The sequence below is a fragment of the Caretta caretta genome, chromosome 15, assembly GCF_965140235.1.
Source record: "Caretta caretta isolate rCarCar2 chromosome 15, rCarCar1.hap1, whole genome shotgun sequence".
Taxonomy (NCBI): domain Eukaryota; kingdom Metazoa; phylum Chordata; order Testudines; family Cheloniidae; genus Caretta; species Caretta caretta.
In genome coordinates this window covers 13,842,878-13,866,404 of record NC_134220.1, presented here as the reverse complement: position 1 = coordinate 13,866,404, position 23,527 = coordinate 13,842,878, and the positions used below count along the sequence as shown (strand labels likewise).

Sequence of the window (23,527 nt, the reverse complement as noted above, 5' to 3'; positions counted from 1 at the left end):
TTGCCCTGAAGAATTGGGGTGCTCTCCTGATGGTACTTTGAAAGCCTTTGCAGAAGGTTTCTGGGGAGGGCTGCCTTATTTCGTCCTCCACGGTAGGACACTTTACCATGCCAAGCCAGTAGCAAGTCTGGAATCATTGCAGCACAAAGCATGGCAGCGAATGGTCCTGGGTTTTGGTTGCATTCAAGCAACATTCAGTCTATATCTTTCTGTTAGCCTCAGGAGAGTGATATCATTCATGGTCACCTGGTTGAAATAGGGGAATTTTTGTAAGGGAACAGTAAAAGGACCCCGTTCATGCTGGGCTGTTTGCGCTTGGCTAAAGAGATCATTCCAGAGAATAGCCACTCGGTGGGGTGGGGGTAGGTGTGTGCTGCACATCCACCTGAAAACCCCTCCTTTTAAATGTGAAACCCAACCCATTGCTTGCTCTGGGAAAGGAGGGCGCTGCAGTTTGAAAACATTCCCACATGTTAGGAAGGCGGAAGAAGCCAACCCCGCGTACCAAAAGGCTTAGTATGGCTGCCTGGAAGCCGAATTCTGTTCCCAGCCGTGTGTGATGTGTCACCATACTGGCAGGCGCTCAATATAAAAGGCAAAATGTGACCTTGTACCTAAAGCACATGTGCTGTCTGCTGTGAATTGCTTGATTCACTGTGAAAGAGTCTCCTTAACGCACCAAGGAGGTCACAAGCTACTGAACTGTGCCCCATATGTGCTGGTGTTCCCCTTCTCCCCTGAGAGCCCAGCCGACCATCCCACGACTCTCTGAAAATCAAATGGAAAGACACTGCCCCAGAACCAGGGATTTTTCCATTGGCTGCTGAACCCTTTTCATTATGGCAGGAGCGGGGGAATGGAGAAAAGGCACCAAAAGCAAAAGCACTGTAGGAAACCTCACCGTCCTCACCACCAAATTCCAGAGAGCTTGTTCACCAAGGCAGGAAAGTGGAGATCTTGTGAGCACAGCTGCAGGTTCATGACATTCTGCAAATAGACCCAGTTCAGACAGGCTGACTTTGTTCAGGAGTAAGAGCCCCAAACCGTAACAGAGAGACGGAACCACATCCTCCGGAGTCAGACTAGGGGAGTTTCATACCTCTTTCCCTATTATTGTCTGGCAATTGCCATCCCTTTCTGTCATCACATGCTCCATTAAGAGAGGATCTTTGCAATGGGCCGTTGTTGTTTCTTGCCCAGAAGCTACTGCAGGCTGCAGGGAGGTGGCTGAAGCAGCAGCAGGCTAAAGAGAATAGCACATTCCCTGGGGAGTTAGTGAAGCTGGGGAAGCACTGAGGGTTTTTGTGGAAACCTGCAACTGAGGGAGAATATCCTAAGCTGGACTCAGATATCCATATCTGTGATGTTAGGAGTAGCCATAGAGACTGGCAGATGTCCAGAAGCTGCTTCCTAGTTCAAACCACAGTGTCCCCAATCAGCATGGAGGCTTGTGCTTGTCAGCCCTGGGCAGCAATGTCCGGGAATGATACCGACAAGGCTGTGCTCCCAGTATTTCCTGGACAGCAGGCTGTGGCTGGTTGCTTCAGATCACCTGGCCCGCGAAGTGTCCACCTTTGGGGCTGTGGCGGTTTTGTTTTGGATAGCTTCTCAAAGGTGAATTTAGTGCTAACAAACGTGCCGCAATCCAGGTGTGGCCTAGGCACAAGTAGCCATGCAAGCTTCCCTACCTCCCACCCTCCCTAGTAACATCCTGTCCTCAGGTTCCGCCAATCGATCGCAGCTCCCGCTGGCTGCAGTTCGCTGTTCCAGCCAATGGGGCTGCGGGAAGCGGCAGCCAGCACGTCCCTTGGCCCGCGCCGCTTCCCGCAGCCACCACTGGCCTGGAACAGTGAACCATGGCCAGTGGGAGCTGCGATTGGCCAAACCTGCGGACGCGGCAGGTAACCGTCCCGGCCCGCTGGCGGATTTCCCTAATGGGCCGCATGCCAAAGGTTTCCGATCCCTGGCCTAGATGCTGATACTGCCAAAGAAGGCACCCGCTGGTTCTGATAGCGCGTGCACCAGGAACTGGACTGAGTTGCAAACTCATGTCGGGAAGGCCACTGAACAATCCTCAGACGCAGAATTGGCTGGGCTGTTCTCTGCACTGACGCCGAGGTGGAAGGGGCTCAGTATGTGTGATCTGCAGTTGCTGAGGTATTTGTTACTCGGCCTTTCCAGAGTGTGCTGTGCAGTGTCCCACTGAGTCTGGTTTTCCTAGATTACCTCCCAGATGTTGTGCATGGTGTTATCTGCAGGAACACACTCAAAGCTGACAATAGTCAATTGCAGCCAGCTTCACACACTGCTAGGGAAGCCGGAGAGTTTTGTCATGTCTGCCTCAGGATCTGATTTTCAGGCCTGACCCTCCCTTTGCTTTATCTGGCCCCCTACAAACTGTGATGATGACCCTGTAGTTGTGAGATTCAGGTTCTCAGAGGTGAATGGAGAGGGGTTTTATTACAGGGGGGAGGGATAGCTCAGTGGTTTGAGCATTAGCCTGCTAGACCCAGGGTTGTGAGTTCAATCCTTGAGGGGGCCATTTAGGGATCTTGGACAAAAATGGGAGATTTGGTTGGACTAGATGACCTCCTGAGGTCCCTGATAATCTATGAACCTTTTCTCTCTCTTGATGGCTTTTACCTTCTTATGAAGCAACCCACGAGGGGAAGGGAAGGCAAGTGAACGCAGAGCTCACACTCTGATGTCTGTTTTGAATTTGCACTTCAGTTTCTATAGCACAGCGCTGCCAGACAGAGACAACAAAAAACCCTGAGAGGGCAAACCATTCTCTTAAAGTGCTTGGATACTTAGCTTTGTCTTACTACCCCAAACAGACAGTATCTCAGGGATTAAGTGATACGGGACAAGCAGCTTTCATCTCTGGACACGTCTGTCCAAATATGCCTGACTGCATTTAGCTGGTCTCAGTGTACTGGGCCACATCACAAAACCACCCCACAGTGTGGCATGGCTAGCCGCAGTCTCACCCGCGAAGGCCAGGGCAGGATCAGCCGGGGTGCAGCAGGTCAGAAATGAGAGGGATGGGTGGACCTGTGTAGGGGAAGCTTTCACATTGCTTGTCTGCTCTGTGCCTGGCTCTAACCAATGCTAGCCCTCTCTTCGGAGAACGCAAAATCACTGCAAAATGAGGGAGCCTCACCTGCCAGTGAGACTGGATGACGCAGGGGATGGCTAATGGATAAGGAGCCTTGCTCTTAAGTTGTAGGTCACCGGCCCAGGCCCCAGTCAGGTCTGTTATAACCAAAAATCCTGTTGGAGAGTTATGCACATCCCAAGAACACTATGACTGTTAGAGAGGCCAAGAACTGAACATTCCATGGGGACTAGCTATCTATTTTAGGTACTCATCTGACCCCTATCACTGTCATATCTGAATGCTTCACAATCCTCCCCACGGCCCTGTGAGGTAGGGATTGGGAAGACGGAACTCTCTTCCCCATCAGGGTTGAGACGCATTGGCATGGCAACGTGAGGGCAGCTTGTAATGCCAATCTGTGGACAGATCCAGGACTTCTGTCTCCGGGGCACGACAGCCACTTTATAAGGGTTTAATGGTAAGAGGGCATTGCAATTAGGGAGCAGAACAAAGCTACTTGTTAAAGAGCTGCAGATAAGATGTATGTGAAACACAGTATTTGATTTCAGTGGGATGAGAAATAGCCTTAGCTGCTTATTTATTAAGCTGTTCTTTGCAGCAGCCATTTCCCGAACTAGATTCCCCAGAGGGGGCGCTCCTCCACTCTGCTCTCTCTCTCTCTCTTTCTTTGATCCTCTCCTCATTCTCTTGCCTTGGCTTTTGGTCTTTGCCCTGGAATGGAGATGGGGAATCTAATCTGTCAGTGCCACCCACGCCCCTTGCGGATCAGTCCCAATGCTGCACCTTGCGGGAATAATTCCTGAGAGACAATGAATCATCGCATAGCTCAGGCCACACCACAGCCCTCCACAGATGTTTCCCTTATTCCTTCAGCTTCGCCTACCTCTGTGGTTATTTCTCTCTTAGACCACATCCCGTAGTGAACTCCTTTCCTTGCTGGTGTTTTCACTCACAGCCCGTGTGCCACTTTCTTAGAGACCCAGGGAGTCTCTCACATCTTCCCAGAACCTACAGGCAGGCTGATGGGGATTAGTGCTAGTGAGACTAGATGACCACTGACGTGTTTATCGGTTTCATGCCATGCATCCCAACAGTAGCTTACATGTAGCAAGCCTGCATTCACAGAGTGCTCACAGGTTCCAGTCAGGGCAGCCTGAGATGTTGAATAGCATTTACTGTGTTCAGCTGAGAATTTTTGTTTACCGCAAACTGAATATTTCTGAAAGTCCGTGCAAGCCGGGGCAGAACTAGAGATCAGGATCTGAATGCTGCCCAGTGGGCTGGCAAAGGCATTCAAGTCTTGGTGGACATTAGACATTTGAGCTTTGGGCACAACCCTTGAGAGACTAAGACCCTGAGCTGGCTTTCTGTGTCTACCTGCACTGGGTTCTGGGGGCAACTCCTGAGAAGAGGATCTGAACTGGCTTTCTACCTCTATACTTCTATGGGCCCCATGGTACCTGAGAGCCTCACAATCTTGTGACATATTTATCCTCACAGCACCCCTCGGAGGTAGGGAGATGCTATTACACCTGTTTCATGTACAGGGGAGTGAGTCCGTCAGTCACATAGGAAGTCCGTGGTGGAACGGGAAATGGAGCCTTGGTCTCCCAAGTCCCAGGCTAGTGCCCTAACTACTGTACCATCCTACCTCTCCTCTGTCGGAATCTGGAATGACCGAATCCAGCTGTGAGGAGAAGGACTCAAACTGGATTTCAGGGCCTCCCTGGAAGCTAGCACGGATTCCTGGCACACAGGGCCGTCCTTAGGCATACGCAGCATACGAGCACCATGAAATTTGGTGCCCTACACGCTCACCGGCGGTGGGAAGCGGAGCAACGCGGCCCCAGCCCGCTCCGCTTCCCTTGCCCCGGCCCCGGCCATGTCGCTCGGGTTGGGGAAAGGACCGCCCCCGGCTCTCACCGGTGGCGGGAAGCAGAGCACCGCGGCTGGGAGCTGCCGGAGTAGAGCGGGCTGGGGCCAGGCGAGTGGGGGGCGGGGGGAATCCCTTCCCCTGAGCGACATGGCTGGGGCTGGGGCGAGGGAAGCAGAGCGGGCTGCTCCCAGCCCCCCACTAATCCCCCAAAAGTGGCCCCCCACAGCTCCTGCCTCCCAGTCCCTGGGGTGGGGAGGCCTGGGGCCCCACAGAGCCCCCCCGCCCCCGCCCCGCGGGGGCGCAGCGTAGGGCATCCAAATGGCTAGGGACGGCCCTGATGCCACAGTGCAGCCCTGGGAGGAAATGAATCGTAGAATCTGTGACATGAGAGGTGGAGGTTTGCTTTCTCACCTAGCCCATCCCTTACCAACGCAGTGTGTTTTCTTGAACCCAAACCGGAGTTCTGTACCTGCCTTTGGTTGCAGGCACAGAGTTTATTGCTCCTTCCAGTTTTAGTGCCTGGAACTGGCTCCCTCCAGCCTGTGCAGCAAAAGCGATTTAAAAAGTAAACAAGAATCAGGAGGTTGCCCTGCCTAAAAAAAAATACTGCAGCTATGTGACGGCTCTGGGGCTGTGTTCATACATTCAGTATCTTATAAAAACTCCTCTTTTGGCTGGCTTCGGTGACTGGCAGGAATTAGAGGGCAAAGTCAGTGCTGGCTTGGTAATTAACTGCTGCATAAATGTTCTTGTCTGCTAATGTTCGAGCGCTCTCTCTTAGCACACAAGCAGGGAGACTCAGGAATTTAGCACACATTAGGGCTCCCAGGGTATATTTCCCACAGTCATACAGAGTGAGGAGCCCTTCTTTCATGGGTATCTTCCCTCTCATGTATTCTGGCAGCATGGCCCCTTTCCTTGGGTTACTCTGTATTTTTATGGTAGCCACTGGTAATGGTAGATTGCCATATGGTTCCACACAATCCTAATCCACATGGCTGCATATGGTAATTGCATAATGGCACTGGGCATTGCATGGTTTCACACAGCACAGCCCTCTGATGCATCATTTGCAGGTGCTCATTGAGTTTACTCTCTGCCTCCTGACATGTTTGCACATGGAATCACCTAATTACCATATGCCTGGGCAGATCTGGGCAGGGCAATGCACTTTTGCCCTTCTTCAAATGTTTGGCTGCATGTAGTTCGTTGGCACATTATATAGTACAGTTGCTTGCTGAGCTGGACAAACTATTCAGATTAATTTAGCCCCTTGTTTGTGAATTATCTTTCAAAAATCTTTACAAACGTGCTTGTTACTCAGAATGATTTCATAACCGAACATATTTCACCCATTGAGTTCCGTGTCCTATTTTTACTCTTATTTTATTATTCACCACAACTACTGCTTGGTATGTGCACTATTTATAACCCACTATTTGTGTCAGGTGCTTGATCACCAAAATCACATCATTTTAATTCTACTCCCTGATTGGATGAGTCCCAAACGCACAAAGAAACGTCAAATCTGGTGCAAATACTTCGGAAAGCAATACATATGCAAATATCTAGTTGCATGTATAATCACACACTTCCTTTATCCCATAAACATTTGTGCAAACAAAAATTCCCTCATTTGCTGGGAGAAAATCTACAGGGTGAATCAAAATGATTTCACAGGATTTCTTGGAGCAAACGAATACACTTTTTGCAGTATTTGTCCATCTCAGGTTGAATAATGCATGACTTAGCATTGTATGGTAATGACATGATAATAGCATGGTGACACGGTAATATATCAAGAACAGAGACATAACATGGATTGTCTTTTTGTTCTGTGTTTGTACCGCACCTAGCACAAAGGGGTCCTGGCCCTTGACAGGGGCTCTGACCTGCTGTGATAATACAAATAATATAATCATAAAAACAACAACATGGACTTTTGAAGGTACTTCCTCAGACAATGAATTTCCTGCTACCTCTATCACACCTCAGCCACTTCTGATTTGAGGGTTTATTTTACTGCAAAAAGACAAGCGTTAGACACCAGAAAAATGAGAAATAGAGAGAAAGCCCCTGAGAGGAAAAAGGAATGTCAAAAAGGCCAGGGGACAGTCAGGTAGGCATGATGGAGAAGGAATGAGTGCAGTGGGTAGGAAGATAGCAAAAGGAGAGCAGCGTTTCAGCTTTCAAGTCTTGAACACTCAAGTTTTACATGCCATTTCTTGGATGTGGTTTACCCCGAGGGCAAACTCTACAGCTGTGAAGTTTCAGCAGATGAACAATGTAGTTTTCAATAAACTTCATAAAGCAAATGAAAGGACTTTTAACCCATTCACGTTGGCCCAGTTTCAGTTCTGTAGGTTGTTATCCCCTGGTGATTGACCTAAAACAACAAATGTGACATTTGTTTCTTGATTGACCGCTAGGAATTGATTCTCAGAGCAGACAGACTTGTGGTATATACAGAGTGGGTATTGCTGAACAGATTGCTCTGCTCTCTATCTTCTGAAGACCGCCCCTGCCCCCCAAAGGACTCTTTCAAAGCAAGGCCCAGGGATGGTACGGGGGAATAACCACATTACTGTAGGGCTTTCTCCATGTCCTTATTCAGAGTCTGCTGGGTCCACGGAAATCCATTGTGAAACATTTGGGACTTGTCAAAGCTTGTGGTCTTCTGCCTCTGAGTTATTGTTCAATTGCCCACGTGCATAAACATTGTGGATGGCTCGGAGGCTGGCGATTCTGCAGACCTGGAGAAGCTTCTTATCATTAAACTATGTAACCACAAACATCCAGTCTGTAGGAAGAGTTTGTCCCTTGCGATGTGGTGGGGAAATTCCCAGATCCCCTTGTCATCTCCAGTGCCATCAGCATGTCATAAGATCAAGACAATGGCCCAGTTCTGGCCTCCATTTTATCCACACCATCAAAATTTTGCTGGAAGAAAATTTTAGATAAAGGCTTCCAGCTTTGGCCCATCTCTGGCTGTCCACAGAAACATCAAAATCAGTGTAAAATACAAATAAAAGTCAATCCACTTGGCGAAATAGGATGAGGAATCCTGGGGTGTTTTGATGACCACAGCAGTGTGCCTATAGCATATACAGTGAGGTTCTTTCTTTCTTTCTTTCTTTCTTAAAAATAATAATATTAAGAGGCTAGATATCTACAGCTATTGTCCATGGAACTTACACCAGCTAAGGCTGTGGGCCATAAAGCTTTTCTCTGAAACCCGTTGATGTGCTATCAGTCTGCAAGGAGAGATCCATTGGCATGGTTTTGCTGTGGATAATGTGTTACGGAGATCCTCCAGGGCTGGTGTCTGTGAACTGAGCCACTCAGCGTGAGCAAAGGTGACAGAACTGGGCCTTTTGTTTTTTAATGTCCACTGGATTAATGGGGATTAAAGTCAATGGGGGTTTTGCCTGAGTGAGGACTGAACAGAAACTGAGCCAGGGCCTCGGGATTTGGATTTTGTAGAAGCAATTATTTGTTGCATTTCCCCTTTTGCGGTGCAGATTTGCCCGGGTGGCGGGGAGTCCGGGACAATGAGGGCTCAATCTTACTGCTACTCTAGCTGGGAAAGGGCTGTGGTGCCATTTGATACTGAACTCACCCTAGCTCTGCAGGGAGGTAATGAGTCTAAACAAATCCCTGAAGGCTTTTCACATCCTTTTCAGCATCACTTTTTTAATTGAATGATATTGCTTTTTAGCTCATGCCTTCAAAGCTTCTGCCTCATCCAAGTGCTAAGGACTAAGTCAGATCCCTCCTCTACCATCGCTCTGTGTCCTGCCCCTATTTCCCTCCTGGCTCAGATGTATTGCACACATACAGGAAAGGTCCCCCAAAAGTGCCTGAGTCATTTACCAGTGGGGCTAGACGGGCTTGGTGCCTGAGCCATACCAGGGCCTGGCGGTATACTTATGGCAGCGAGGTTACATTTTCTGGTTACGGTAGAGCCTGGCTTTGTTATGCTACGGGGTGAGCTGCAAAGCCCATCTCTTCCCCCCAGGCATTTAGGAAGGGGATGGGCTGTCTATTACATGGCCCCGTATGACTTTGGATACACTAATTTATGTGACGGGCACGCAAAGCACAGGATGAGAGCTAAGAGAGTGTTGGTACAGCAGCCAGCATACTGGGGTCCTGGTCCAGGACTGGTTCTCCTAGAAGCTACCATAATACAAATAAATAATAATAATAAATACAATTACCTTCTTCCCACTCACTCCCTGAGCTTCTCTCTCTCTCATCCCCATTATCTCCTTTGTTTTTCTGCCTAATCGCTAACCTCCCTCCCCTGCTGTATCTGCCTGCCCCTCTGCTTCATGGGCTGCTGCTTTCATGTGGCTTGCTTAACCCAGCGCATAACCCCTGATTGAAATGAGATGGGAAGCACTGAGCCCTGCCTGTTTCTGCCCACCTGGCATCAATCAAGGCAGCCGCTTCGCTGGGGGGAGCCCAGCCGCCCCTCTGGCGCTAACAAGACTCGGGGAGCACTCCGGAGGGTGCCTGGCACTTGGCCAGTGCCCTCTGTGGTTGCTACTAATGACCTCGGCTTTCGAAGCTGGCCTGGGCATCTTGAGGCCCTCACGCCTTCCACTTATCAAAGGCAAAAGCGTGCCCTGTGGGGAGCAAGGAGGAGCCTGCGCTGAAGAGGGGCAGCCCCCCCCGACACATGGGTGTACCTGCTTCACGGAGGAGAATTCAGAAGCGTTAGTGGGGGAGGGTGACGAGGAAGTGCTGGGAGAGATGAAAACGGTATAGGAGGCAAGTCATGCCTCCCTCCCCCCCCAGATCAGCTCATGGCACCACGGGTGGGATGAGAGGTGGGGGGCAGCAGTTCCTCGCCTTGCAGAGCCTGCCTACCTCTCTCTTCTCCCCCCCGCTGGATTTTATGAACACAGCCTCCCTACGGCTAGAAGGAATAATATCCCATCTGACATTCCATTCTGAACGCTGCCTTTCCAGGGGCTCAGAGAGAGGGAGAGAGGAGGGGACATCTCACCAGCCTGGGTTTCCTTTGTGGGGAACTGGCACGTTGGAAATGCTGCAAGACGGCACTAGCAACCTCCGTATCCGCGGGCCGAGTCGAAGGCTCTGCAGCGAGCTCTGGCTGGCACACGCTCCCTGCTTCGGCTGCCCTCTTGCGGAGCAATGATTGAGGCCCTGTCCAAAGGGCAGTCAGACAGCGAGTTAGCGGTGCCGGGGCTGCACTTGCTAGCAGGGGTGCAACCACGGCATGGACACTACAGGGCCGGAAAAGTCTCCGTCAGGTCACGGCTTCCAGGGAGGGAAATAGGCTGTGGGCTCTCACCCAGCTGGGGAACAGCATTTCTCGGCCTGCCCCTTTAACGCCCACTCCGCACTGGGGCTCCCCCACCTTGAGGACCCTTGTAGTGAGGCCAGCGTGTGAGACCGGCTCCCCACAGTTCTCTCTCTGCACAAGTTGGGGCTGAAACATTTTGCCAGAAAGAAGAAGTGGCTCCCAGGCATCTGGCTCCCGAGGTGAATTGTGGCATGTGCTGGGTCTGGGCCAGGAAAGCGCCGGCAGATGAAACTCCATCTCAGGCCCACAGATGCGCAGCTGAGCGTGTTTCCCTTCCCCAGCCTGGCAGGCAGGCAGGGTTTGTTGATGTTTGTGTGCACGCAGCCCCTAGCAATTTGATGAGACGGCATCGCCGTGGTTCACCTTTCTGTGCCTGCGTTCAGCCTATGGAGAGCCACACGCTGAATACTGGGCTACTGGCAGCTATTTGCTTTGGGGCAAACCCAGTCCCCGCCTCTGAGACGCTGGAGGAACCTTGACCACGTACCCATGCCGTTCTGCTGTGCAAATGCCTGGAGAGTGCAGGTAAAGGAGTCACACGGGGCCGTGCAAGGTGGAGCCCTGCCCCGTCAACCCTCCTTGTGTGGCTGTGTGCAGGTGTGGGACATGGCGAGGCTAAGGGAGGCGCAGGGCTGGAGGATCCTACTAGTTCACAGATTCCCCCCTGCGCAGAAGGGCGACATAAGGGCCCACAGAGCACACAGCTCCCACTTGCACCTCCCCTGTTCAGCTCCTCAGGCCTGGCACTGGGCTCTAGCGTGTTTTTCTTTTTCTCACCCATGTTCTCTTCTGCCTGAAGCTTAATGGGTCTGATTCTTCTCTTACACTAGATTTACACTGAAGTAGCCCCCACTGTGGTCACTGGAGTTATTCCTCGTTTACACTGGTCGGACAGGAGTCTCAGGCCCACTGTCTTCCTCCTGCATCCATCTTCTCTTCTTCACTTTCTGTACCATCCTCTTTGCCGGGAGTGTTGGGGCAGGGCTGCCGTCAGGGACAGCTGGACCAAACTCACTTCCACCAGCCACCTCGGTCTGTGCCGGTTCTCACTTGGCCCCCGTGAGCGAGGGTCTGTGATGGGAGGAGAGGAACATGGGACAGAGAGGCGTTCGGAAAATGAAATCAAAGGGCGAGAGCCTTTTTCTTGAACACCCCTGGCTGCATAGCCAGGAGCTAGTGAGGCACATGGCACTCTGATAATAAGCCTTGCCTTGTTTCCACATCACACTCAATGGGAAGGCTCATGTGACCCTGCTGACACAGGTGAGGCTTGGTTTGTCCTTACCGAGCCTCACTGGTGATGCTGAAATTGGGGATTCCCAGGCAGAGAGTAACTGTTGCTGTATATGGCATGGTAGAGGATGAAACATTCTGGGGAAAAGGCCAGCCCAGGGCTGGAATCGCGCTCAAAATTCAGTCAAATGGAGATTGTCCAGAAGAGCGGAACAGTGGTTGGAGAAGAAGAGCAAGGGGTCTATCATGATCAGGCAGAAGGGGAATCTTCCAGTCTTGCATAGATATACACACTTCACTTTTCCAAAGACCGTGCCGAGACCACGTCATCCATTTCACATTCCCTGGTACAGCACACGTGAACCCAGGTTTTCTTACAGCATTCACTCACTGTCCTATGGAAATTGGTCCGAGCCTCCCACCCTCCTTGCAGAATTCAGCCGTAACTGGAATAACCTTGACTCCTGGTGCTGTGCGATAGGGTAGAAAATTGCTCCTGGTATTTTAGCACTTTCCTCCCTGAAGTTCTTTTGTGGTGGGGGTGAGCGAGTGGAAATGTAAGAGAAGCCATAGTTACTTGGAGCCCTCAGTGGGACAGAGCTGAGATGCTGACACCTGGTGTCCCTAGCACGGCAGAAGTCCTCTACCATCACCATCCTCAGGCTTATTTGTAACACGCCTTAGGTGTGCACAATGTGCTTTTCAGGCCCCTGCCCCAAGGAGCTTGCAAGCATGATACATGCACAAGGCAGGACACAGCACATGAGAGTATGGGCGACAAGAGGCACCGCATGACCCTATTGTCCTCAGCTGAACACACTGCTCCCGTTAGCTGAGACTCTTTAGTGACCCTGGAATGAGTGTCGGTCTTTTCCAAACCAGGCCCCTCGTCCCATTACCTTTTCCACAGTGGGTCCCCTCTCCCATCTATCTGGGCTCTAGCCAGGGCCCCTCTCCTGTTTGGGAAGGGGAGGGTGGTCGCGAAGCCCTGACACCTGCTCGAGAGACTCCTGTTATGTTGTATTTGGTGAAAATAGATCAGTTAAACAGAATAACCGGAGGGAGCTGAAGCTATGATTCACAGCTCTCCTGCGCTCTGGGCTTCTGGCAGAGCCAGGCGAGCAGCCAACAAGGATCCTAGCCTGGGCATGCGCTCTCCAAGCCCTGCCTGACATGCACGTGGTTGTGCCCCAGTAGCCAGCTTGTCTCCTGGAGTTGGAAGTGGGGCAGTGGAAGATAAATCCTATCTGTCTCCCTAGGGGCTTACAAGTCCCCCATCACTGTAGTGTCTGAGCACTGAACAGCCCTGCCTCCTTTCAGAATTGGTGGGAGAGCGGAAACGCTGGCTGGGAGGATTGGAAAATCACTGGCAACTCTCTGACTTGTTAGGACAGGAACATGTCAAGACAGTAGCAAAGCAAGAGGGCTCAGGTGCGGCGGGTGCAGCACTGCTGACGTGTCGTCCAGGATTGTGGCTCAGGGAAGGCTGCAAGGGCTCCAGTGACCTGTCTCCGGCAAGCAGTGGCAGCCAGGCTGTCTGGACCCAGTTGCTTGGGAGGTCAGTCTCTGGCCATTTGACAACCAGCAGGTCTCCCAGAGATTCCAGGCCAGTCCCTCTGCAGAGGGATGCCAGACCTTCAGTATCAAGGTGGCCACAATGCAAGCCCCTGAGCTAAGCTGCCAGCAGCCTGATTAAATTCATCAGGCTAAACCTCTGAATTATGGGTAAGTGATGTGTGCATGGCCATGACGATTAGCTGAAACCCACCTGTCTCTCCCAGTGGTGGAGGGAGGGATCAACACCATTCAGAGACCTATCTGCCTACCTCATACTTATGGCCCTACCATAGTACTGCCTAGCTGATGCAACCGGTTAGTTCAAAGGAGCATCTTCTTGTTGGTAAAAAGGAACTCACTCCGCGTGCTGCGCTGGGAATTCTTATTTTAGTCAGCGACAACTCTGAAATACACAGTGCCATTTAGGTCTGTATAAGCGTCTTTGCAGGAATCTGAGCTTGCATAACTCACTCACCTGCAATTCTTCAACACACAACAAAAGTGTTTCTCTCTTTAATGGGGAGCCCCTGCCTGCTGCTAGTCCACACAACTGCAGGAGGTGTATTCCCTGCAACACAGGTGAGGGTCTGGCAGTAGCTTATCGCGCTCCTTCCAGACAGCGTGGGGCTGGGGGAGCGGATGGCTAGGTAACCGATTCGCCAGCCATTCAAAGGAAAAAGACAAAAAAGGAAAGGTACTTGGAGAGAGACAGGAGGACTTTTTCGCATTGTAACCAAAATGCCTGGATCTCCAGGTAAGACCAGCCAAGGTGTGACTGCTTTCTGCCTGCAAACCCCAAACATAACCCTGTCTAGAGAGTAGGAGCTTCCCCAGAGGAAATCACAGGAACTCCATCTTCATGTGCTCTGGACAGAGCCAGGATAGTAGAAGAAGCCTTAATTCTGCTCGTTAAACTCTGAACCCAAGGAAAACAGGTTCCTTCCTTCTCTTTGGCATCTCTTGCAGTTAGCTCCTCAGGGCTGCTGTAACCAGACTTTGGACAGATGCAGAGATGAGGTAAACTAGACTTTGGAGGCAAGATAGTGGAGTTGTGCTTGATGCCAGGGCATTCATCTGTCCAATTAGCAAAATATCAGTTTTAGATACATTTTGGGAGCAGCGGATTGTGCACGGAGCTGGGAGTTAAGAGACCTGTGCTGATTCCTGACTCTGCCGGTTCCGTGCCATGTGATCTTCGGCAAGTTATTTCACTTCTCTGCCTTGGCTTCCCCTGTCTGTCAAATTTCAGAGGAACAGCCGTGTTAGTCTGTATTCGCAAAAAGAAAAGGAGTACTTGTGGCACCTTAGAGACTAACCAATTTATTTGAGCATGAGCTTTCGTAAGCTCATGCTCAAATAAATTGGTTAGTCTCTAAGGTGCCACAAGTACTCCTTTTCTTTTTGTCTGTCAAATGTTTGTCTCCTCTGGTAAAGGACTTAAGGATCTGTGGGGAAAATGTGCCATATCAGTATTGTCGTTGTTCTATTTCTTTTTACATCTGTTAAATGTATGTGGTATTTACATTCTAAATATGGTTCACATCAAACAAAATGTGAACAATACATCACAGAAGTGTAAATCAATAACGTAATACTGCATGCCAGGAAACTTTACTCTCTCCCTGCACACCAGGCAGAGATCAAAGCTTTGTTACTTGCATACATTTCTTGAAGCAATTTGTAGTCAAACTCACAGTCCACACAGGGGATGTCGATAAAGACCAGGACTTCTCCCATATAATGCACCCAGAGACAATACTGCAATGCCCTCACTGGCTTTGTCTCCAAGCTGATTCAATCCAGAATTCGCAGTCTCCAAAATAGACATGGATGGCTTCCTTTCCCTATCTCCACTGCTCTCAAGTGGTGAATTAGATTGGGCTTGGGCACAGGTAAATTAATGGTAGTGTATACACAGCTAACTTCAGAACTTTCATTCACACAGTGCATGTGGCATGAAAACACTTTGTGCGTTAAAATGAGACATATATCCATCCTCCATCAGGACTGAGGGGTCAGGAATTTGAGTGGAGGCTCTTGCTTCTAAGAACAAGCATCTGCTTCATTAGAGAGGGTATGCAAATACGAAGATCATTGCGGGAAATCGCCCCCACCCAAACACTGCAATCCACTGCCAGAATGCAGCAGGACATATGTGGCAGGAAGGCAGATGCCTGGAGTATGGTGCTGCCAGCTGATTGCACACTTGATTTCTGTTGTAACTCCTCATACTAAACTTCCCTTCTCTCAGTCTGATCTGGGATGGCTGGAGCAGTCTGTATGAAACAAGGACCAGAGCAAACCCCTTCTGACAGTGCTGCCCAACCTTATAACACAGGAGGGCCACATAAACCTAAGAACAACCTTGTGTGGGCCAGACAGAATCTACATATTTTAATACGATTTAAAGTCACCTGGATTGATTGATTTGTATTTTAAGTTCAGCTTGTTTTGTATGTATTTAGACAGGTTGTTTCTATGTATAGTTTTGTCTATTTACACACTTGTGTAAACTAAAATGATGTAAACATAACGACAAAATGCTAATGAATTGGCCATTAGTATATTGTGTTGAAGCAGACTATGGGCCTTATGAAATGCTCTGGGCAGGCCTGCCTTACGAGGTGCAAAACACCACAGTTGATTCTTTTCAACAGGTTAAAACCTTGCCCACCTCAGGCCCGTTGTGTTTTCAGCCGGGAGCGGGAGTGGGGATCTGGAAGTCCTCCGAGGGGAGCAGTTTGTGCAGAACCCCCAGCCCTGGCAGAAGCAGGAAGGACTGGAAATAGCATTAGAGCATGTTTTGTGTACGCAGTCTGGACCGTACCCTCTGACATTAACTCTGTGCAGGCTGGTGACCTGTTTACTCACCTTTGGGGGCAATGAGGGATAAGAAGAGAGTCTTGGCCACATTTTGCCATTTACATTAATTTTCTATTTACTTCACTAGCAGAAACTCTGCTGTTCACTTTAAGGGGACCTGGGGATAGACCCTGTATCTTCCCTCCCCATGTACAGATGCATTAGTTGAACTAAAGGTGTGATGTTAAAGTGATTCAGTTAAACCAGGGCAGCTTTTAGGGAGGAGGGGGAAGACTTACATGCATGTAAACCCGGGTTACGTGGGTTCAGCTTGCACCTGTAGTATCTTGTGTGTGCACCGCAAGCTAAACCAGCTTCAAACCAACATGTGTGCGCACTCACAGAGCTGCACGGGTTTAATTAAAACACGTTCACATCACGCCTTTGGTTAAACTGGTGCAGCTGCTTTTTGTAGAAAATTCCTCAGTGACACTCATTGGAAGAAGAAGCCTCCTTCCCAGCTAACAAGCCCTGGGTTTAGTGTCCCTAGTAAAAAAAAAAAAAAAAAGGTATTCCCAAAACAATAGCCAACGGGATTCCCCGCTGGCCCCTGCTAAGAGGGTGAAATGCGCTCTTGAGAGAGGGACGCTCTGTTGGAAAGAACTTCTTTCCCCTTCATGCTTTGTACTGCTGCGCTGGCTACTCTGGGAGAGGGGACGTAGGGAAGTAAAACAATTCATTAAATGGAAAATTGGAGTATTTTGGATGTAGATGAAGAACTGAGGGAACAGCTGATAACAAATAGCAACAATTAACAAGTAATAGTTTACATTTCAATGTACAGCATCATTAATCCCAACCTATTACGTATTTGGCTTGGGGACATGGGTGAGATCTCGTCTACACTACAAAATGGAAGGTGCTCTAACCATGTCAGGAGACATTAACAATTTTACTGCTGCTCTCTGCAGAATCACCCGTCCAGGCCCTGATTCTGTAGGGTACTAATGCACATGTCTGACTTTAAGCATGTGAGTTGCCCCAGTGACTTCAGTTAAACTCAGCATGTCTGCTCATATGTTTCAAGTTAGGCACATGCTAAACCAAGACCCTATAGGGCTTATCCTGTGTGGCTCACTCTCATAGACATTGGAGATGGAAAACCCCACTAGGGTCATCTAATTCTAATCCATCCTCCCTCACACTTGGAGGCTAGATCATGCCTTACAGCCCATATCAGTGGTCCTCAAACTTTTGTACTGGTGACTCCTTTCACACAGCAAGCCTCTGACTGTGCCCCCCCTCCCCATACATTAAAAAACACTTTTTTATATATGTAACACTATTATAAATGCTGGCGGCAAAGCAGAGTTTGGGGTGGAGGCTGACAGCTCGCGCCCCCCCACACACACATAATAACCTCGTGACACCTGAGGGGTCACGACCCCCAGTTTGAGAACCGATGAAGTGAGCTGTAGCTCACAAAAGCTTATGTTCAAATAAATTGGTTAGTCTCTAAGGTGCCACAAGTCCTCCTTTTCTGTTTGCGAATACAGACTAACACGGCTGCTACTCTGAAACCTTTGGATATACTCTAAGTCTGCATCTACACCGGTAAAATGTGGACCTGGACCAATGGTGGGAGCTGCAGCATAGACAGGACTGAGGCATTTTTACCCCCATATCTAACCCTGCTCTGAGAAAATCTTGATCCATTTTGATGGCACCACAATATGAGTGGATGAAAAGAAAATGCATGAGTAAAGTAATTGATAGACTGTCTCACAAAACCCTACTCTCCACATTAATTCTTTTAGCGTGCCACGATGCTGTGGCCTGAAAACTGGCAAAAGAACTGTCAACAAAAGCTAATTCAATTTACAGTGCTAATTTGTTGAGTTCATGCAGTTTGCCCATCCTACTCCCTCAAGGCGCATCAACAACAACCTTCAAAAATACATGTGAATATAACACCACAAATGAACGGCATTGGCTACTATAGAACCGGGGAGGTGTCAGGTAGGATACCATGCATAGGTTTGGTTCTACTTAACATCTTCATTGATGATCTTGAAGAGGGAATAAACAGCGTGCTAATGAACTTCACAGATGAATATACATTGGGAGGAGCTGCAAAGAGCCGCGAGGAGAGAGAAATGAGACAAAGGGACCAGGAGAGGTTTACAGACATGGACAGAAAATAACACGGGGAGATTTTCCTTGGTAAAACGCAAGCTAATACGTCTGGGAAAAGTGATCCACATCAGTCATGCAGGAGGAGGCAGAAAGCTGGAAGCAGGGGAGGAAGACCAAGAGGTGAGCCAAGGGACCATTAGATGTGAATTTGCAGTGAAACATGGCAGCTAAAAGGGCCTGTGCAATCCTGAGTTCCATACGCAGACACTGCCAGATGCGGACAGGGGCGGGGGGCGGTGTTTCTAAACAACTCTGGTGCGACTGCACCTGGAATGCTGCACTTAGTTTTGGGCAAATGATCAAAAAGGCTACAGGCAAACTGGAGGGAATTTAGAGAAAAACAACCCCAGTGATCAGGGCCTGGGAGGACCAATTGATTGATTGACTGACAAGGGAAGATGTAAGGAGTTAAATATGTACAGCTTGGCTAGGCCATGACTAAGGCCTCGGTTCTCCAGGCTGTTCTACCTGTGCAGCCCCTGATGCCCAGGCAGAGCGTCACCGGCCTACCGCAAGATGTAACAGATCATGGAGGTCCTGGAGGCAGAGGGATTGTCAAAGATGGCACAAGGGGTGAAAGCAATAAAAGGTGAGTGTCGACTGACTCTGAGGTCTCTGGGGCAGATGCTGCCTTTGTGTTGTTTGTACCACAGTCCAGTGAAGTGGGACCATAACAATCATGAGATCTACCGGCCCGGGAGGGACGAGTGTGTCCCAGGGGAAGTGGCAGGAGCCCTGTTTAAAACGAAACATTAGCAAATGCATTGTAGGGACCAGTCTGGCATGGCAGGGATGGCGTGGGTCACCCAACCGGGACCGATCCCATCCTGGCCCCAATCCTGCAAGTCACAACGCCTGAGCAGCCCCTGTGCCTGCCCAAAGGGCCGTGGACATCAGTGTGCGGACAGAGGGGCCTGCCCACACTCACCCTGCAGGATGGGGGCCCCCAGGATATTTAAATCCATGCTCCAAATGCTGCAACTTTCCAGTGACTTCAAGAGGGTCAGGAACCGGGAGGGACACAACCTCCATTCAGAGGAACAACTTTATTTGAGCAGGAGCTTTCCTGAGCTACAGCTCACTTCATCGGATGCATGAAGCTGTAGCTCACGCAAGCTGATGCTCAAATAAATTGGCTAGTCTCTCAGGTGCCACAAGGCCTCCTGTTCTTTTTGCGGACACAGACTAACAGGGCTGCTCCTCTGAAACCTCCCTTCAGCCACTGCAGAGCGATGGAGGCTCCCGGGGCACCCGAGCGAGCAGCAACGGGGCCCTTCTCAACCCCCCCCCGCCCCCCCCCCCGGTGACCATGCCCCCTAGCAGCGCTCCCGGGGATCGCGGTGGGAGAACAACCTGCCCCCCCCGTCAGCTTTCCCCCAGGCAGGGCTGATTTCCTTCCTGCCCAGCCAGCGGGGCGTGTAACGCTGTGGCCGGGGGGAGGAGGCGCTCCCCTGCGGGGGTGTGGGGGGGGTCTGCCTCCCCCCGGCGCGGAAGGAGTTAACGCAGCCCCTGCTCCTGGCTCCAGCCGGGCTCCCGGGATTCCGCCCCCCGCCGCCCCACGTGGTGCCGCCGGGATGTGTCACTTCGGCAGCCCAGAACCGTGTAATTCGAAGAGGGAGAACAAAAGGCAGGAGCGCGTATAAAAGGGGCTGCGGGACATCCCCGGCCCCATGTCTGCGCCAGGCAGCGCCCGGCCCCGGCACGCTCCGGCCCCGGCCCCGGCCCCAGCCCGCCTGCAACCTGCGCTCGTCCCGGCAGCGCCGGGGATGGCTCGGGCGCCGCTTTCCGCCCTGCTCGCTACCTTCCTCCTGCCCTGGCTGCTGGGGGGCCAGGCGCTGCCGGCCTCGCGGGGGGCCCGCCGGCACAAAACCCTGGTGAGTACAAGCGGCGGCGGGGGGGGGGGTCTCCCTGGCCCCGATCTCCGCGCCCCGATCTGCGCTGCCCGGGCCCGCTTTGCCTCCATGCGGCTCCCTCTGTGCCCTGGGTCGCAATCTCCCCTCTCCCCTTCCTCCAGCCAAACGCCGCCTCCGCCCTCCCCTCTCGCTGTGCGCGGGGGGGGGGCTGGACGGACGGACAGACAGCTGGCCGGAGCCCCCACTCGGCCACACCGGTCTCACACAGGAGCCCCGCTTCCCGGAGGGACGGCACCCCTCGCCTTGTTTACATCCCGCTGCCCATTGCGTGCCGGCTGCGGGAGAAACCCTGCCCAGGGCTGGGTGAAGAATGTCACAGCCCCTCTGGCTGCACGGGTTTGCTTTGCTGCTCTTGTGTGCCGCCCCCCCCCCGCCCCGCGCGCCCCTTCGGATTTCCATGCTCTTTTTCTAAAGACCTAAAGGGTTTTGCCTTTTGTGCATTCCCTTTTCTTGGGGCATTTCCTTGGCAAACCCCTCCCTGCTCCAAAAAAGAACCTGGAAACTTTTGGTGGTGGCTGTTCTGCTGGGGGAACAAACCCACCTCTCTTTCTCCCCTCCCAGGGAAGCGCCTCCAGTTGTCCCCCCAGCAGCAGATGCTTGTTTGTTTTAGAGATGGCACTTTACTGTTATGTCAGCTGCCTCCTGCTTTGTTGCAGGGCAGTGAAATCTGCATGCTGGCTTTTCGCATGTCAGGCTGCAGTTTTAAAATGTGCCCTCTTTTGTGGGGATTGCTGTAATTAGTGTTTAGAAGATGACAAGGGATCCTTCCCCACTCTTCCCCTTAAAGGTTCGGTGGCATTCATTGCCTGGTAAGAGCGCGTCCCTCACGCTGCGATGGCAGTTCCAGATGAAAGCGAGAAATGTTAAGGGGGACACAAAACTAAATAGATGAATAAAACCTGCAGGCCGGGGGGGGAAGCGGCAGGCAGGGCTCTCCGTCACCTGGGATGGGGCTGTTGGCAATTGGAGGTGCTGATGCCTGGGTGGGGGGGAAGTTTGGGGGACTGGGGAGGACCGAGTGCTGCCCGCACTGGGGCTGTGCGTGTAATTGGGTTATTATAGGCATGTGTTTTCCTGGTGCCGGAGCAACGCCCGGTAGCACCACTGGGGATTAGCGCAGGTCCTGTCGATGGTTTTATTATCAAGCTCTGTCATCTGAGAGGTTTATAACTTGGCTGTTAAATCTGCTTGGGGGCTGGAGCTTGGTTTAAAAATTCTTGGCCTAGGAAGCACTTTTATTATTCAAAACAAAATGCCATTGAACTCATCCCAGCTGTGCCTCCATGAAGAGTAAGGCAGCGCACATGCTGAATGGAGATGCATTTCTTTGCACGCCCCCAGCTGTGTTAGGGCTTCAACTACATTTAGCAACTGGTTGATCCCTAGCTCTGCCAATAAGCCACAGTTAGTAACTGACAAATCTGGAGCCCTGCTCCTTCCTGCAGAGACATGAAGTGGTATGGGGGGAGGGAGAAATGGGGAGAGGTCCTGAGCCACCCCATGGTGTCGCTACATAAAGAAACCCAGGAATCCCTATTCTCGAATGGACTGGCGGTGCATCTAATCTGGGTCCTGAGACCAGCAGGGGTCCATGCTGGCTGCTTTGTAGGAAGGCATTGCTAGCCCTAGTTTTAAAGTGTCCTGTGTAAATTAAGGTTTCCATATAACTCTGCCCAACTGAGACTAGTCACCCCCCCCACACGCACACACTCGTATACCCATGATCCCCACTCACTGCCGCCAAGGGAGTGCAAAGGCTTCTGAGGCTTATACAAACTAGCCAGCATGTCTGGAGCACAGCAAGGAGCGGGGAGGGAAAGAGCTGGCACAGTGCCTTGGTAAGACAGAAATCCCATACCAAATCAGGCCAGTGGTCTGTCTTGTTCAGTGTCCGATACCAGATGCTTCAGAAGATGGTAGAACTCCCATAAGGGAGTGAGTACAGTCCACCTGGCCATGAGAAAAGCTTCTCCTTAATCCCAGGCAGCCAGCTGTTGATTTATGTTATTCTGAATCCTGTTTGCTAACTACCCTGATATAACAAGAGTAACTCTGGATGATCTCCATATTATTCCTAACCAATAGCTACACCTTTTCAGCATCCTAATAAGCATTTGGGTCAAGAGCTTCTTTTGGCAGCTTCTTTTTGGCAAAAAATAAATTTACTTCCATGGTTTCTAAAGGGACATCAGCAATTTGGTCTTTTTAATCATTTTCTGGTGGAGCACCCTCCCTCACTAGCAAATAGTGTGTTCCCTTTCCACAAGGATTTTCTGATCTCCTGCCAGTGTTTATAAGGATCTTTCCAGCAAGCGAGACACCAACTATGCCGTGCAAACAGTGACACTAACCGTACAGGAGGTGCTCTCCTATCTACCAAGTAAAGAAACTGAAATAGGAGACACGTCTTTCCACCACTGATGGCTTTCAGTCATTGAAGATGTTACTTAAAACCATAGTAGGTCCAAAATTTCAGAGAAATGTGATTCTTTTTTTCCAAGTTGGTGTCCATTTAATCTTGTTGCCATTTAATTTAATTGGATGCCACCTGGTTATTAGATTAAGACAGGGTTACCTGGGATTTCCGGATTGACCTCTTGATGGAGGGCAAAAATGCTTCACTACACCCAGACAATGTACAAAAACATACCATGACATGTTGGAAGAGGGGGTGCTGGATTTCTTCCTGACCTCAGCAGGTCAGTTTTTAGTCCTGAAACATGAGGTTTGATAGCTTTTGATACACCCCCATTTACTGTTGGGCTGCTCAGGGGCTAAGGTTTGTTACAAGGTAAAACTAGGTGGGGGAAATTTAGAAGTTAGCACCTGAGGAAGGCAAGAATTAGAGCAAAAGCCAAACCATCTGCAGTGGTTCTTTTAAAACCCCCAGAACTAAAATCTCAAATTCTCAGGGCACTGCACACCAAATGGAACACCTGGAGATGGCCTGGCTTAGGCCCCCTCTGGGAAATTAATGTCAATGCGTTTCACTGAGAAACTAACCTTGCGGGGGGGGGGGAGGGAGGGAGGGGAAACTGGTGGCCTCATGCCTAGTTGGCTGGTGTAATCCAGCCGTATGGCATTTCCTGGAACTTCCCCTCTTCAGAGCCAGCAATCCTACCTGGAATGCACTGTGCTTCCTTATAGCTGCATGACATGCAGCTACCTGGGCCAGGAGCAGATGGGGGTGACGTTAGGAGGAGTAGCTCGGCCCATGCAGGCTCCTCCCTCCCCATGCAGACCAAGTTTACAAAAGAGGTTGATATATGCTGTTTGTTTTCACTCTTTAAATAGTGAAATGAGCATTCAGGATAATTTAGACATGTTTATCCTCCACTTCAGCAGGGAATCAAGAGCACATGTAAACATTTACTCCAGGGTTGTGTAGGCTTTGGCAGTGTCCACCTTCCCCCCCCTCTCTCTCACACACACACACACCCCCCCAGCAAACTGCAGTTCTTGAAGGCTTTGTGTTAGTCCCTGGGTTCTGGCAA

At 50.7% G+C, this 23,527-nt stretch overlaps 1 protein-coding gene across 1 annotated transcript in view; it reads left to right on the top strand.

The window, feature by feature from the left end:
* Positions 1–19,667: 19,667 nt before the first annotated feature.
* MMP11 (matrix metallopeptidase 11) overlaps positions 19,668–23,527 on the top strand; it is a 34,117-nt gene continuing 30,257 nt past the window's right edge. The window contains exon 1 of the mRNA XM_048821844.2: positions 19,668–19,994. Within this exon, the coding sequence (XP_048677801.2) occupies positions 19,791–19,994 (204 nt within the window). The 5' untranslated portion in view covers positions 19,668–19,790. The remainder of the gene's footprint in view (positions 19,995–23,527) is intronic.